This window comes from Ailuropoda melanoleuca, chromosome 17 (assembly GCF_002007445.2).
Source record: "Ailuropoda melanoleuca isolate Jingjing chromosome 17, ASM200744v2, whole genome shotgun sequence".
Lineage (NCBI taxonomy): Eukaryota > Metazoa > Chordata > Mammalia > Carnivora > Ursidae > Ailuropoda > Ailuropoda melanoleuca.
The window spans coordinates 11,304,424-11,319,516 of record NC_048234.1 but is presented as its reverse complement, the minus strand read 5'-3'; the positions used below and the strand labels follow the sequence as shown (position 1 = coordinate 11,319,516).

The following is a 15,093-nucleotide window of genomic DNA, read 5'->3' as shown; positions in this document are numbered from 1 at the left end:
TCTCATAATTCGCCTGATTTGAGTGAAAGCAGCCTTTCCCGCACCTCCCTGGGAGGAGGGGAGATGAAGATCTGGAGGTCTTCTGTGGGAACAGGTTTTGGAGGCTCAGCTCGGGTCAGACTGCTGGGTGGGGGTGGCCGAGGTTTCATTGCTGACTCAGGAAGTGGCCCATGGAACCACAGGAAGATGTCACCGCATTGAGAAAAATCCAGTAAGTGCTTCGCTGCAGTTTGGTAATGAGGAAGGAACTTAGCTGGCCAGGGAAGTGGTCACTGGAGGGCGGAAGCTGGCCCTGGACTCAGTATCCGCTCCCTAGCTCCCCTCCCTTGAAGGGCCGTGGCCCCAGTCCCGTTCTCACGGAGGCCTAGGAAGGGCCAGGGTACCGCGGGGTACCTATTCACGGCTGCTGCTGTGTGAAGTGGAGAGTGGGAGTGCCCGCCAGCTCTAGCCCCTAGGTAGCCTGGGGGTCATGGGATGGGAAGAGAGCAGTGACCCGGGGCAAGACTCATTTTCCGGGGAGAGCCAACGGTGTGTTGGGCACCCCTGACCCCTCCCACAGACCCCATTTGTCTGCATTTCACAGATGTGGATACAAAAGCCCCCAGAGGTCAGGCCACTTGGATGTGATCTCACTGCTAGGAAGTGGTGAGGACAGGATTTGAACCTTGGCATGCCTGTCTGCCAACAGGCTCAGGCTTGTAAATGGTGGCAGCAGTGTTTAGATCCAAATGGGGTCTTCTCGGGTCCCTGAGGCCCAGCGACCTTCCATTCTTCCCGAAGTGTCAGCTGTGCCTTGTGCGCCCAGCATCGGCCAGGGACACGTGGAGACCAGGCGCTCACCTTGTGTGGGGCTCACAGACCAGAGAACTTTATCAGAAGTCATGCTGGTCACCACGCAGAGCCTTTTGCTGGTCAGGTCCTGTCCCACAGTGTGTGTTCCCTTTAATCGATGTGATTGCAAACGCTGCATGAGTGCTTTCTAGGAAAATAGCACAACGGCCCGAGAAGAAGTGATTTCCTATTTTCCTGTTACCTTGACTGCTTCGATTTCTTCTTTCACAATTGCCCAAGATTGGCCAACCGAAGCATGTTTGTTAGAAAATCTTGCAGCCTTTGCTTTAAAGGAGCACATTTGGGAAACAAGGTCCTTGCTGAAGCCGGGGGTGTGGGCATGCACACTCGGCCTGGCACTCCCCGGCACGGCGGGATGGCGTGAATGCCAGACGCGCTCGTCTCCCCGCACGGGGAGGTGTGTCTTGGTCTTCCCCTTAGCTTGTGTTTGGAGGGAGTACTTGGCTTTTACAGGCTTCCTCTTCAACCTTTCCCCTGGGCTTTCTCAGCCAGGATAACAGACCGGAAGGGATAAAATTGAGGCCTAGCCAATGTTTCTAATTCTTGGCCGCAGCAAGTGAGGACTTTTGAGTTCCTCCAGGTGGGATCCGTAGTCAGAAAGACGTCTCAGTGGTAGGGGAAGGGTGATGGCACCTTTGCCGCTCTGCTAGTGATTAGCCTACACTCACAGTTCTTAGTCTTCCCTCTGGAAGGTGGCAGGTGTGAAAGCCTCGCTCGGCCACTTGGGTCTTCCAGGGGTCCCTGTGAACTGTGGACCTGCAGCCCCTCTGCGCTGGGCCAGGCTCAGGTGGCCACAAGGGTGCGTTCAGGCCCATGTCACAAGCACGTCTGTGTTCACTGTCATGTACACGGGTACAAGGGGCCCTTTGTGGGGCTGAGATGCTGTCACTAAGGCAAGAATGTCTCCGCTGGAGTCGTCCCTCACAGCAGAGACCGCTGTGTGCAGCTCAGCTGATACTCGGGGCCGGTGGCTGTGAATCCTGCCATCTGCGGAACTGAGCTGTACATCCGTTGACAAAAACCACAGCATTTAGGGGAATACCCTTTGTCTTTAATTTCCACATTGATGTGGTAAGCTATTTCCGTATGTGCTGGCTGTGCATTATTTGACAAGCGTCAGTTACGGCAGACAGGGACGGGTACATTTGCATTTGAAGCTAGTCTGGCCTTGCAGATGTGCTGAAAGGCTCAGAGGACAAGGGAGGCTCATTTCTCTAGAAGGTCCCTGTTCAGAGCCCCTTCCCATTCATCCCTGGCCGGCCTGAATCAGGCCCTGTGCCGGTGTAGCCAAGTGGCAGCTTTCTCTGCCAAGATGGGGCTCGTTTTTCAGAGCTCCGTTTCGGGCTGTGGGATGGGATACGGGTGGTCTTTATGTACTCCCCATTTCCGTGTGGCCATGAATGGAGGCTGCCGAATGTGCCGCGTTCGTTACAGACAGGGTTCTGTGAAACGAGCTTCCGAGATCATGGGGAAGGAGGCTGGGAACAGGCAGGCAGCCTGAGTGGTCAGCGATCTGTGTGGGAGCCCCAGCCGGCTGAGAAGAGTGCTCCGGAACAGTTCCCGAAACTGTGCGGCATCTTTAGTCTGCAGTCTGGGTGGTGATACCCTGGCTTCTAGAGTACAGGAAAGCCCGAACAGACCTAAGCCTTGGGATTGGCACAGGGGAGGCTTGCGCACAAAACCAGCAGCAACAAAAATGTACTTTTGTCTTGGTGTGTTGTTAATGAATCGGATTATTAAGGTGGACTTGACATTTTCTTGCCATCTAGCTCTATTTTTATTTTTTATTTTTTTTTAAGATTTTATTTATTTATTCGACAGAGATAGAGACAGCCAGCAAGAGAGGGAACACAAGCAGGGGGAGTGGGAGAGGAAGAAGCAGGCTCCTAGCGGAGGAGCCTGATGTGGGGCTCGATCCCATAACGCCGGGATCACGCCCTGAGCCGAAGGCAGACGCTTAACCGCTGTGCCACCCAGGCGCCCCCTGGATGAACTCTTAAGAGCTGTATGTTTCGTGTGTTTGTCAAAAACACTGTGACAAAGCATCGCCTTTCAGTCTCCTGCCCTGCCCAGCCCTCTGCCCCTTGCAGCCTTGCCTGGTTCTCCGGTGACCCTAACTATATCTCACTCTCTTCTCCTGTTTTGTTCATGGTAGCCAGAGCCTCACCAACTAGAAACCTCATCTTTCAGGAATCATTCCTGACCTTATTTGCTTTCTCGCAGGGGCAATCCTAAGAGCAAGTTCAGATTGGAGCTTTAGGCAGAAGCAGCATGTGGGTGGGTGAGTCCTGATGGTTGGGTTTGCTGGAATGGACCTAATGAAAGAAGGAAGAAAACTGACACACAATTAGAGCATTTTCGAACCACTACCCATCTGCCATGAAATTGAATTCTCCCATCTGTCTGTCTGTCCATCCATCTCTGTGTGCTTCCACGCATCTCTGTCCAGTGGGTATTTGCCAGCCACTGGATGTAATGGTGAGAAGACAGGCGTGGACCTTCCTCAAGGAGCGTTCCTTCTGGCATGATCTACCAAACTGTTTGCAGGATAGGGGTGGCCGGGTGAGCTGAGGGAATGGCGTGCACAGAGGCCCGGAGGGAGGATGGAGTGGGGAACCGTCGGACGCAGTGGGGCCTGGCTTTGACAATTTCAGAGACACCGTGGACCCTCTCCTGCAGTGGAGGCAGAGGTGGCCCCATGCTCCCAAAGTTTCACGTCTGGTTTCTGAGACCCCTACACTCCCTGATGCACAGAACATTCCAGTGGCCGTGTAAGCCCCCGCGTTTCCCGTCTGTGGGGTTCTGCCCGGTGTAAGTGTGAACGCGTAAAGATGCCTTTCGGGGAGGTTTGTTGCATCAGCCAGCTGTTCACATCTCATCCCTTCAGTAAAACTGTTTTTCCAGGAACTGCTTGCAAGTGTTGATACTAGCTAACTACTTACAGGAAAAAAAAAAAAAAAGTTTTTCCCAGGTCAATGTATAGTTTTACGTAGAAAACAAAAACTTTCAGGCTTGCTGCAGACACATTTAGGCTTCATTTTCCACTGTTTTTGCCACCCTGGGGTACAAAGTGAGATTCTTAAATGTTGGTGGGAGTCTTGAGTGAGCTTCTTGGTCCACAGATGCCCTGTGCTTGTGTGAATGACACCCTTTGATCCAGTTGTTCGAGAGCAATACTTTTGATCTCGTTAAAAAAAAAAAATTAGTTTCTCTTTTGGAAGCAGTGCAGCTCTGAAGCGAAGACGGAGGTTCTCATCCTTTTGAGGCCAGACCTGCGGCCTTGCCCCCAAGGCCTCGCCTTGATTGTGGCTGGCCACATGCCTTATGTCCCTGAGAATGCCCGTTTGGTGTTAACTGGGTTTTAACCTGGACATACTCGCAGACCTTGCCTGTAAGGCACCCACGTTGTCGGGCTTTGTGGGTGGGAGATGGGGGCGGGTGTGGTCTGACCAGGTCACCGTGAGCACCAGCCTGTCGGGTGCACGCGGTGACTTTGCCTTTCCCCCCACAGCCACTTCCCCGCGGGTGTCCTCCGAGCTGGAGCAGGCCCGGCCCCAGACTAGCGGAGAAGAGGAGTTACAGCTGCAGCTGGCGCTTGCCATGAGCAGAGAAGTGGCCGAGCAGGTTGGTGCCAGGCAGGTGTGATTGCTGGCTTGGGCTGGGGACTGGGGGGGGGCATGGGCCACAAGGAGGGACAGTGACAGACACAGGCCCTGGCCTCAGAGTTTCCCGAGATGGGATGTGGCGTTGCCACAACGGTGTTCTCGCCACCCACTGCCAGGGGGGTGAACTGGTCAGAAGTGCTTCCCAGAAACACTTGTGTAGACACAGCCTCGTGTCATGGTCCCTTCGCACGAGTGTGGGTGCTCAATTGGGCTCAGCCCCCGGGGAAGGCGGTTTGGTAAGACAGATCCACAGCATGTGAATGCTGGAAACAAAGCTGGGAGGACAAGCTGCAGGTAATAAGAGCCCTTACTATGTTTTGATGACGGAAGTGTGTGGAGTTTTAATTTTCTTTCAGTTCCTGTTTTTCTCTAATAATCACACGTTACTTTAACTTGGAGAAGGAGGGAAAGGCGTATTGGAAATGACCTTTCAAAGCTGTCGTCTCTTTGGTCCCAGCGATCAGGTCTGTCCCTGCTGACCTTGGGTTAGGGAGGGGAGACGGAGTCAGGGAGCACGAGACCCTCAAGGTCATGTGCCGAGACAGATACCAGGGATAGTTCCACAGCAAATGCAGAGGTGGCTGTCCCAGCATGATTTGTGTCACTCTCACTGGAGACATCCTTAAAGCTCAGCTGTGGCGGACAGCTTCTCTTAAAGCCCCTCTGTTCATAGCAGGAAACGCACAGCCATTAAGCCGTCCCTGTGGATGCCTGGCTCTGTCACTGATGGACAGCCCGGGGACAAGGGCCAGGAATGCCGGGGCAGATGGACAGTTGGAGCCCATTCTCGTGCATAATTCATCTCTGTGATTTATCACTTTATAATAAATAAAACACAAGGAGCTGAATTTCTCGTTTGTGATAATGTAAAAGCTTGGACAACCCAGGCTTCTGCATGTGGTGACTTTGCCTTAAATAAACATGAATTAGATACAGGTGCCCCGTGAACGACACAAGCTTTGGGCTGTGCAGTTCCACTTAAGTGTGGATTCTCGTTGGTACATACAGTCCTGTAAATCTGTTGCCCCTTTTCTTATTTTCTTAACGTTTCTTTCCTCTAGCTTACTTCCTTACAAGAACACAGCATACTCCCACATACACAGAATGTGCATTCAGCGAATTACTCCTGTTCCAGTCAACAGTTGGCTCTTAGTAGTTAGATTTTTGAGGAGTCAGATTTATATGTGGATTTTGACTGATGGGGGTTCGTTGGTGCCCCTAACGCCCGTGGTGTTGGAGGGTCAACTGTGTAATGAATCATTTGTTTGAAATCCTAGAAATAACATGTAGCGATAGGTGATTCTCACCCTCTTCCTGATTCCTTTCTGGACTCTCAGGCTTTTGTATTTTATAAGGAGACGTGGTGCTTCTATAATTAGAATTATAAAGCCATTTTCATTTTGAGGAAGAAAGCATTTCAGAATTAGTGTTCCCTTTCCCCAACTTGGCAGTGCCTGTGCCCCCTTTGCTCCCCCATGGGACTCCCAAACCAGGGAAGCCACACAGGTGGTGGGGGGGAACGAACCCTCTGGGCTACGCTCGCAGGATAGAAGAATAACTGTTCTGCGGGTTGTTTTCGATCTTCCTTTGCAATAATGCGTACTCTGATTTTGTGCGCCCTGTTCCTGGCCGACCTTGCTTTGTTCTGCACAGTGATGTTATTACAGTCCCATTGTCCTCTGCAGGAAGAGCGCCTCAGGCGGGGTGACGACCTCAGATTACAGATGGCCCTAGAAGAAAGCCGAAGAGACACGGTGAAGGTTCCAAAAAAGAAAGAGGTAAGCGCCCCACCGGAGAGGTCAGTGTTAGAGACCATCCCACCGCGGTGACCCGCAGAGTATGGCGCCTTCTCATGTACTCCTCCGTGATGAGCACGAGTGAGGGGAGGGCGTGATCGAAAACACCCCCGCCTGTGCTGTTAACTCCCAAGGCTCTCCAGGGGCCAGCCTGAGAGAAGATGGGCACGGGCGACAGATTCCTGGCACAGGGTAAGGCTCAGTAGTGCTGGGCTTCACTGCCATCGTCAGCCTTACTCGGTGCCAGGCTGCCTGCATGGGGCCTGAGGTGACCAGGACGTGGTTCTGCTCCCAGCAAGCACCTTCAGNGACGTGGTTCTGCTCCCAGCAAGCACCTTCAGTCACAAGTCAGGCCCCCCTCCCCTCACGGGGCCGGGGTTTCCGGTGGTCTCCGGTGGTCTCCCAGGTCATGGTGCCATGGGGTCCCTGACAGCAGCTCTGGTGGCCGTGGGAGTGGGAGGGCAGGGCAGGGCCTGGGATAGGGGGCCCTGGATGATGGCTGACAGCTGAGGGGACAGCATTCTGGAGAGGGCCTGCAGCCGGGGCACAGCCTAGGTTATCCTGGAAAGCCCTGGGAGCTGTTTGCAAGTGGGTGGGGCATTGGGCCCAAAGTAAACAGCTCGTGGTGGGTAGATCCTGGGCTGGAGTGGGAAGTGGTTCTGTGGGGTGGTGGGCTGGGTGGGGCAGGAGATGGGAGGGGGTGGGGCAGCTCAGTTTCCTCTTGGCCCCGCCCAGAGGGCTTCTAGTCCCAAGAGGCAAGGACGGTATTTATGGCTAACGTGGATATTTGCTGTTAACTGTAGCGAAGTAAAACCTGTCCCCTTCTCTTTGTCTCACAAGCATGGCTCCCACCCACAGCAGACCACTCTGTTGGATTTAATGGATGCCCTCCCCAGCTCAGGCCCTGCTGCCCAGAAAGCAGAGCCCTGGGGCCGGTCAGCCTCAGCTAACCAGACAAACCCTTGGGGCGGGCCGGCGGCCCCATCCAGCACTTCAGACCCCTGGCCACCATTCGGTAAATACCCGCCTCATTTGTCTCCCGTGCCTGCCTGCTGGGTGTGTGAAGGGCCGTAGGACCAAGCTTCGTGCTCTCTGTCACCCGGTGGAGGGGGGAGTGGGGCAGGTCTTTGGCGGTGAGTACCCCAGGCTTCTCCAGTCCCCGGCTGTAACATCCATTTGGGTCCGCCTGACGACGGTGGTACAGTGCCCTCCTGTTTTGAGTGGTTTTCTGCTTTGGTAGAGGGAAAGCTGACTTCCTCTCTGCTTCCCACACGCATCAGAAATGCCTTGTCCCTCCTCTGGGACATGTGTCTAGTCTCTCAGCCTCAGAATTGCACCCAGCACACCCCNAATTGCCCCCAGCCCCCCCCCCCCCCGCCCCGGTTAAGAAACTCTAATACACAGCATGAAACCTGTCAATCAAGTTCTGTAATTAGCCAGAAATTAGGGTGTGTGTGCTATGATGGCTAATGAAAAGATATATTTGCTATCGTTCTCTTTACTTGTTACTTACTGCAACAGTAAGTCCATTTACTAGGCTAAATGGATATTTTAAAGTTCTGTTTAATGCCAAATGTGAATCTGTGGGAGGAGATTTGCAACATGAGTGTGGCACAATCAGTTTAATCTGGGTAGAAATCTTGGGCATAGGGTTTCCTGATCGCTGGACACAGGGCTTGGCCTGCGGGCTTGGTGATGGCTTCCAACCCAGCCTGCTGCTCTGGGAGGCTCCCTCTGGGTGTTCCGAGCCCTGCCAGCCACGGCTGATCTGTCTAGAAGCTTGCAATTGTCTATCTTGTGGCAACTTGGCCTGTATCTCTTTGGGGTCTCTGTTTCCCCAAACTGGAACCATCTTTTGTATTCAGCTCAGTTCCCTGGATGTTTATCGAAGTGTACCAAATGCCAGGCTCTGTCCTGCTATCCAGGGACCCAGACACAAACAGGTAATGGTCCTGCATTCACGGTCCTGGGCGGGTGTGGGAAAGATGGGAATACCAGCGTCCTGGGATGGGGCTTGTTCAGGAGCCTGGTGGGCATGAGGCAGGCATCTCGGAGGAATCTGCAAGGAAGAGCAGGTGACCAGGCCACAAAGAGGCTGGGGTGTTCCCAGTGGAAGGCTGGGCTTGTGAGAGCCTGAGGGCATGCAGTCGTTTGGTGGATGCGGAGACAGGCCATGGGGATCAGGGGCGTGGGGTCAGGGTCCTGCCCACTCGGGGCTTGGCAGCTGTGTCCAGAAGGCCGTGTCAGCCCCAGATGTCCTTTGGCGATGCACTTGGCTTTGGGGACCTGGGCGGATCCCCAAACTCCCTTTGGCAGGAGCCCTCTGGGTCTTGGGGCAAACTGGAGGCCAAATGGCCCACAGGTCTCGCCCACTGAAAGCCAGTAGTCGCACGGCAGCCAGGAGCTTGGCGGTTCACGTGGCTGTGGCCTGTGTGCTGTGGCCCCAGGGAGTTTGTGGTCTAAAGTCTTGCTGAGCATACATGGGGATTGTGAAGGCAGATCTTCTGGAAATGCCCACCCGGGGCCCTTTCCAGACAGTGGCTTTGACTTTCATGTTAAGTCTGAAAAAATAGTTCCTTTGTAATGTGATGGCCACCTTGAGTTGTGGGTAGGATGTTCTTCAGGAAAGATTCGCAGTCCCTTTGAAAGTTGTGTAATGGGTCATTAGGCAGATGGGACGTTTTTCTAGTGCCCAGGAAAGAGTGCAGTCACCCTAGGAGCCAGGTGAGTTTAAGATTATGCTGAGTCAGTGGCTGATGGGACGTGGTTGGGGTGGGGCCTGGGGGGCAGAGGGAGGAAGACAGACCTTCACTGTCTACCTTTTTTTACTGTTTGACTTAACTTACTGTGGGTATGTGTTACCTGGCCAGGGGAGACCAAATTTACGACTTTGCAGTGAACAAGGTTAGCTCCTCCCTTCCTTTGGCTGGTGGACAGCGCTGTGCCCCGGAGCTGGATGTCTTGATTGAGCCAGAGACTTGACCTCCTAGGGTGCTGGGGAGTCTCCTGGTGGGTGAAGTGGGGCCACCTCCAGCTGTTGGGGTTGTCACACAGCTGCACACAGCGGAAACCAGGAGCCAGCCAGAGACACAGAGAGCCGAGGAGAGGCAGCTGGCACCCAGTGGCCACCGACTGTCGCATGGGGATGGTGCTCCGTGGGTGGACGGTTCAGTAGTTCTTAGCCATTCACGGTGTTGTGCAACCGTCACTACTAATCCCAGGACATTTCCATCACCCCAGAAAGAAAACCCGTTCCCACTGAGCAGTCATTCCTTGTTGCCTCTTCCTCCAGCCCCTGGCCACCACTGGTCTGCCGTGCTCTGTCTCTGGATCTGCCTGTATCTGGCTATTTCCGATACATAAGGAAGTCAGACATGATGTGGCCTTTGTTTCTTTCACTTAACAAAATGTTTTCAAAGTTCATCCATGTAGTAGTGTGTGTCCCTATGTTGTTCCCTTTTTTGGCTGAATAATTTTCCATTTTACAGATAGACCACATTGTGTTTAACTCATTTAGAAGTTGATGGACATTTGGGTTGTTTCCACTTTTTGGCTACTATGAATCCAAATTTTAAAAGAGAAGATTGAAACCTAGATTTTCTAAATCTATTTTTATTTTTATTTTTTTTAAAGATTTTTACTTATTGGACAGAGGGAGAGAGCGAGCGAGCACAAGCAGGGGGAGCGGCAGACAGGGAGACAGAAAAGCAGGCTCCCGCTGAGCAGGGAGCCCGATGTGGGGCTTGATCCCAGAGTTGAAGGCAGACACTTAACCAACTGAGCCACCCAGGCGCCCCTTGAAATCTGTTTTTTAAATGTTGACAGTGAAATGAATTTTAGAAATTGAGAATGTGGTTGGGGCTGATTGAATATATCTACAGGTGCCCAGTGCGGTTCGTGGACTGCTAGTTTGCTGTCTCTTGCCTCTTGCCCAACCTGGAGGCCTCTCCTTGGTTCTGACGCACTTGGCATTTTAACCAGTGACTTGGAGAGAAAATGGGACACCGAAGCCCAGAGAGGCTGTTCCTTCCTCTGGGGCCACACAGCAAGTTAGGGGCCGGTTCAGTGCTTATGGCACCTAATCCTGGAATTGTCGTGCCATCTTGGACTGCTGCAGAAGCCTTCTGTGGCCGAGCACGTCCTGGAGAAGTCACCGAAGATTCTGGCATCGAGAGGTGACCGGTGCTAACATGTTAGCTTCTTTGCTTCCTGGTTTTTCTGGGTACTTGTTTGTAATAGTTGAGGTCGTATTGTATACAGTTTTGTAAGTAGGCGGAGGTATTTCCGTTCGCACCACGTGATGAGCATCTGCAGACATCCTTAGAGGCTCCGCTGGGGCAGTGGCGGGCTGGAGCACTGTCACCCAGCAGCCCGTGGCCGACCCCGGAGGTGGTGGAGGTGGTGGCGCCGTCGCGGCGCTCCGCTTCCTGCAGCCCCGCAGGAGGTGGCCTCGCGAGCAGCTCCTGAGTGCGCGGGAGCATGGTCACAGCGCCTTCCGTCTTCCCAGCCTGCTCCAGAGCAGGACGTGGTGTCACACTTAGCGACTGGTCTCTCATAAAACCTGCTCGTGTGTGTTTTCTGGGCCACCCCACTGCCCAGAAACACGGTTATAAATTTGAAAGCTTGGGAGAGGCCCCGCCCAAGCCCTGATAGTTGTGCCTTCTGGATGAAAGGAACACTGTTTTGAGAGCCGCTGTTTGTAGCCAGCCCTGCCATTTCCAGTTCCTTCCAAGCAGCACGGGGGTCCTCTTGGCCAAGTGGGCCTTGGGAGGAAATGCTGAGGGCTGAGAGGAGGGCAGTCGGAACCCGCCAGGTCAGCGGGGCACTTCCTCCTCTGTTCCAGACACACAAAGCAGCCACCTGGTAAGAGAGGGGCCCACAGCCCGGTGATTCAGAAGGCCTTGGCTGGCTCAGGCCCGCTCACTGCCCGGGCCGGGACAGAGGCCGGCTTCCGCCCCAGTGGCAGCAGGTGGTGCTGCTGGTGTCTTGGTGACCCCCGCCACTCAGTTCTGTGACCCCGTCATGTGACAGCCCCCTGTGCACATGAATATTCATGTGTGAGGCTTCGGAGGAGCCTGGCTGCCGGGTGAGGGGCCCCGGAACACGTGCTCCCTATGAATGGGCCCACAGAGGAGGAGGCCGGAAGCCGCTTGATCTTTTCTGCCCTGGGTTCCATCCTCCTTTGCTCTCATTCACTTGCGCTTTCAACAAGCATTTATTTATTGGGGTTGTGGCGTGGCCCGGGCCCTGTCGAGGACGTGGAGGACAGAGCACAGAGGAGCCTTGCAGCAGAACTACTGTCCATTTATGGAGGAGGAAAGCGGAGTGCCGGGCCCCAGCGGCTGCGCTGTCAGCCGCCGTTCACTGGGGGGTCGTCTGCCGTGTCAGCCCCGCCGCTGCCTGCTTTCCCACAGGCGAGCTTAGGTGGGCAGTCAGCACCCATGGGAAAGCCCACATAAGCCACGTTACCTGACTCCCCCGGGTAGGTTTGAGGACAGTAAGGGGCCACGGTGTGTAGCCTCCCATGACTCGTGGCCCACCATGCAGCAAAAAGTCAGCACGGTGGCCCGAACGCTCACAGGTCCCCAACCTCCACCCGTAGACTGGAAGCCTGACGAAGCTCCCCGAGGCTGAGCTGCTCATCCATGGTCGTCCGGATGACTGGCCAGGGTTTGAACCAAGGGTGTCTTTAATCCTCATCAAGAGCGCTCTGAGCAGGGACCGTGCTAAGCACGGCGGCAACATGGGCGGGGGTGCTTTCTGGGCCAGAGCGTGCTGGGTTGTACGGTTCTTGGCCGAGCTGTGGGCTTTGTTGTTTTGGCGTATTCTGAAAGGGAGGCAGGGCCTGTTGGAAATAACTGAGGGTCAGAAGAGGCTCCCGAACAATCGGAGGGTGGCATTGCGCAGCAGTGGGGGGCTCTGTGTGGAAGGAAGCCTTGCCTGCGAGCCCAGGATGATGGAGGCTCGGCGTCATGGCCACTGGTGGGGGAGGCATGAAAGTCCGTGCCGTGTATACAGTTTCGGCTGTCACAGCGTTCGTGTGGAAAGAGCGTTTCCAGAAAGATCACGGTATTTTGTTTTGACTCTTAACTCTTCTGTGTTTATCAGTTGGGGGGGAAAACTAGTGTGTTCAGACCCTCGTTGTCTGAGAGAGGGTCGGGATGCAGGAGCAAACCCTGCCTTTGCATATGGCACGGCAGGGGTGCAGTTGCTGAGGGGGTACCTGTGTGAGGCCAGGAGGGTAATGGCTGAAGCCTGGGGCTGCCTGGGTTCCTGTGAGCTCCTGATTCTTTCTTTTTACTTTGTGTCAGCACGTGATTCAGATGTCATGCTTGGGAAGACACGGTCCCCCTGTCCACAGGACTGCCTCACCCCATCCCATGGTCACTGGCTGCCCCTGACCCCCATGCTGATTTCAGTAGACACATTCTTGTTTCTGTCGCAGAGGCAGGACTTGGGCCTCGGCCTGCTGAATGCTGGCCAGATGTTGCGCGGATAGAGCAAGGTGACTCCAAGGACCACGTGTGGGTGGGAGGCAGGGCTGCTTCCCGCCAGGTGCCTGTGTGCCCGAGCTGGCCCTCCAATGCTGGGCCCCCACTTCCGAGAAGGCTTGGCTGGGCACCTGAGTGCTGCAGGAGCTCAGTGGTACTCACACGTCCCGGCTGCCCATTCTAGTCACTTGGGAGCTTCTAAGAACCCCGATGCCCGGGCCCTCCCCAGAGTCGTTGTATGTGAAGGGAGGAGACGGTGTATTTTCCTGACATTCCTGCAGAGATGCCTAAGGACAGCCACCGCTGCAAACCACTTCTGGTGGCCCCTGAACTGCATGGTGAGTGAAGCACTGCCAAATCTAGGTGCTGGTCTCTCCGCAGTCCTGTTCTCTCCCAGACACTGTTTCTACCATGTCGTTCGCTCTGGTGGAGATGCAGAACCGAGGCCCTGTGAGGCGCTTTGTCGGGGCAGAGGAAGGGCCTGTCCCCACTGTGATTCCAGCCAGGACCAGTGTCACGTCCGGCAGAGCTGGGCCTGGGGAGAGCAGTTGCCGTCACGGGGAGGTGGCTCTGTGTGCGATTCTGCGAAGACCAGGTGGAAAGCTCAGAGCAGCTTCTGGAGGGAGGCGGGTGTTTCTGGAGGCCTCTGGAGGGTTGTGGGTTTGAGGCAGCAGCAGCAGAAGTCCCTCGTCCACACAGGAGTTGACAGGCTTACGTGTCCCAGGGATGGTGGGAATGAACATTGCAAATCAGATCTTCCTTGGCCGGTGTCCAGCTCACGGCATTGCTGTGGTTTCAGTGACAAGTCTGGGAAGTAGCAAAGGCAGCCCTGTCCTCCCCTTCCCTGTGCCCCTGCCACTCGCTCCCAGCCAGAAGTGAAAAGACAGTGAAGGTGGCAGCTGATAGAGGCTCGGCAGGCCAGCTCTAAAGCCACTCAGCATCTCAGGGAGCAGAAGCGATAAAGCCAGCACAGTAGAACACCTAGCAGAGGGTTCATGTTTCTGCAAGTCAGGGGCAGTCCTACCTGCATGTCCGTCCCTGCACGCGGCTGCTAGGGCTGCTAAGGGGCATGCCTGGGAATGGGGCCCAGGGCCGTGAGTCCTCCTGGAGGCCTGGGTTGCATCCCCTGGTCTTCTCTGAGACTGGCAGTCACCACCCTTCCTGCTGCCCTCTCTGAGCCTCGGAGCTCAGCCAGATTGTCCCAGGTACTACCCTCCCACCTGCAGGGGTGGGGCTCACCTGTGCCCTGCTGGAGATCACAGCCCAGGGAGACTCTGAGGCAAATGAGTGCTCTACAAGAAAGCTGAGCGATTCCAGGAGTTAGTGAAGGCAAGAAGAGCAGGAAAGATGGAGGGGCTTGGAGGCCCAGAGGCAGGAGGCGGTGGACATGCCCTTGTGTGCCTCTGGGGAGCAGTGGGGACGTCAGTGTGGCTGGGGAAGCACAGAGGCAGAATGAGGACATCTAATACACATTCTCTTTGGAGTTCCAGAAGAGTTTTAAGTTTGAAAAGAGTGTGATGGAGGGTTTTTAGGCTCGCAGCAAGGAGCTGCTTCTCAGATATAGAAAGCCTCGTGAATGGTAATAGAAAGCCTCGTGAATCGTAAGTGGGATGTAATAAAAGAAATCCCCACCTGGGCGCATGGGCAGGCGACTTGCAGAACACCATAGGAGAGCATCCTAAACCCACAGGGGCGGACAGTCTGTGGAACAGGGGCAGTAGGCACACTTGCAGCTGACATCTCAGCAAGGACGGCACGTACTGAAGCCCCGTGGGATAAGGTCTTCGGGGGGAGGGCACTGGAAGAAAACCCATCCGTCTTGAATTCCCTCCCTAGTGAAATCCTTTCTTCCAAGAACGGTGGTAAAATGCATTTTAAATCTTGAAACACCAGCAAAACAACCGTGGTCCTCCAGAATTCTGTCTTCACTGAAGGTATTCTGTAAGAGGAGAGTAAAATGCAACATTTACAGGTTAATAGAACGATCCCAGCTTCTACCCGAGGCTTGGGGGTTCAGGTTATTCTGGCTCTAGCCAGGAGCCGGCCAGGAATCCACTCAAGCAGGAGATGCTCTAGTGGCCGGTCACTTAGGAAATGACAGGGGTTTCGGGAATTCTGTGCCAGGAACGGGGTGCAGGGACCAATATGTAGATTTCACGTTACTTCACCAGTAGTGAGAATGTAACCCAGTTTGAGCAGCACGGTTCATGAGGTGGTGGTGGATTTGTTGTTCCCAGGGACCGGAGCACACACATTCTGAAAAACTCACAAAAATTTGATCACGTGCTG

The 15,093-nt window shown here is 54.6% G+C and overlaps 1 protein-coding gene across 9 annotated transcripts in view; it reads left to right on the top strand.

Annotated features, from left to right (window-relative positions):
* The window catches only part of EPN2 (epsin 2), a 79,008-nt gene that overhangs the window by 51,547 nt on the left and 12,368 nt on the right, over nucleotides 1–15,093 (top strand). For 5 of the 9 annotated variants that reach the window (XM_034647430.1, XM_034647423.1, XM_034647426.1 and 2 more), the window contains 3 exons: nucleotides 4,364–4,476; nucleotides 6,185–6,295; nucleotides 7,154–7,328. In XM_034647430.1, the coding sequence (XP_034503321.1) occupies nucleotides 4,364–4,476; nucleotides 6,185–6,295; nucleotides 7,154–7,328 (399 nt within the window). Of the gene's footprint in view, nucleotides 1–4,363; nucleotides 4,492–6,184; nucleotides 6,296–7,153; nucleotides 7,329–15,093 lie in introns of all 9 variants that reach the window. The other 4 variants (XM_034647431.1, XM_034647429.1, XM_034647432.1 and 1 more) reach the window with 2 other exon arrangements.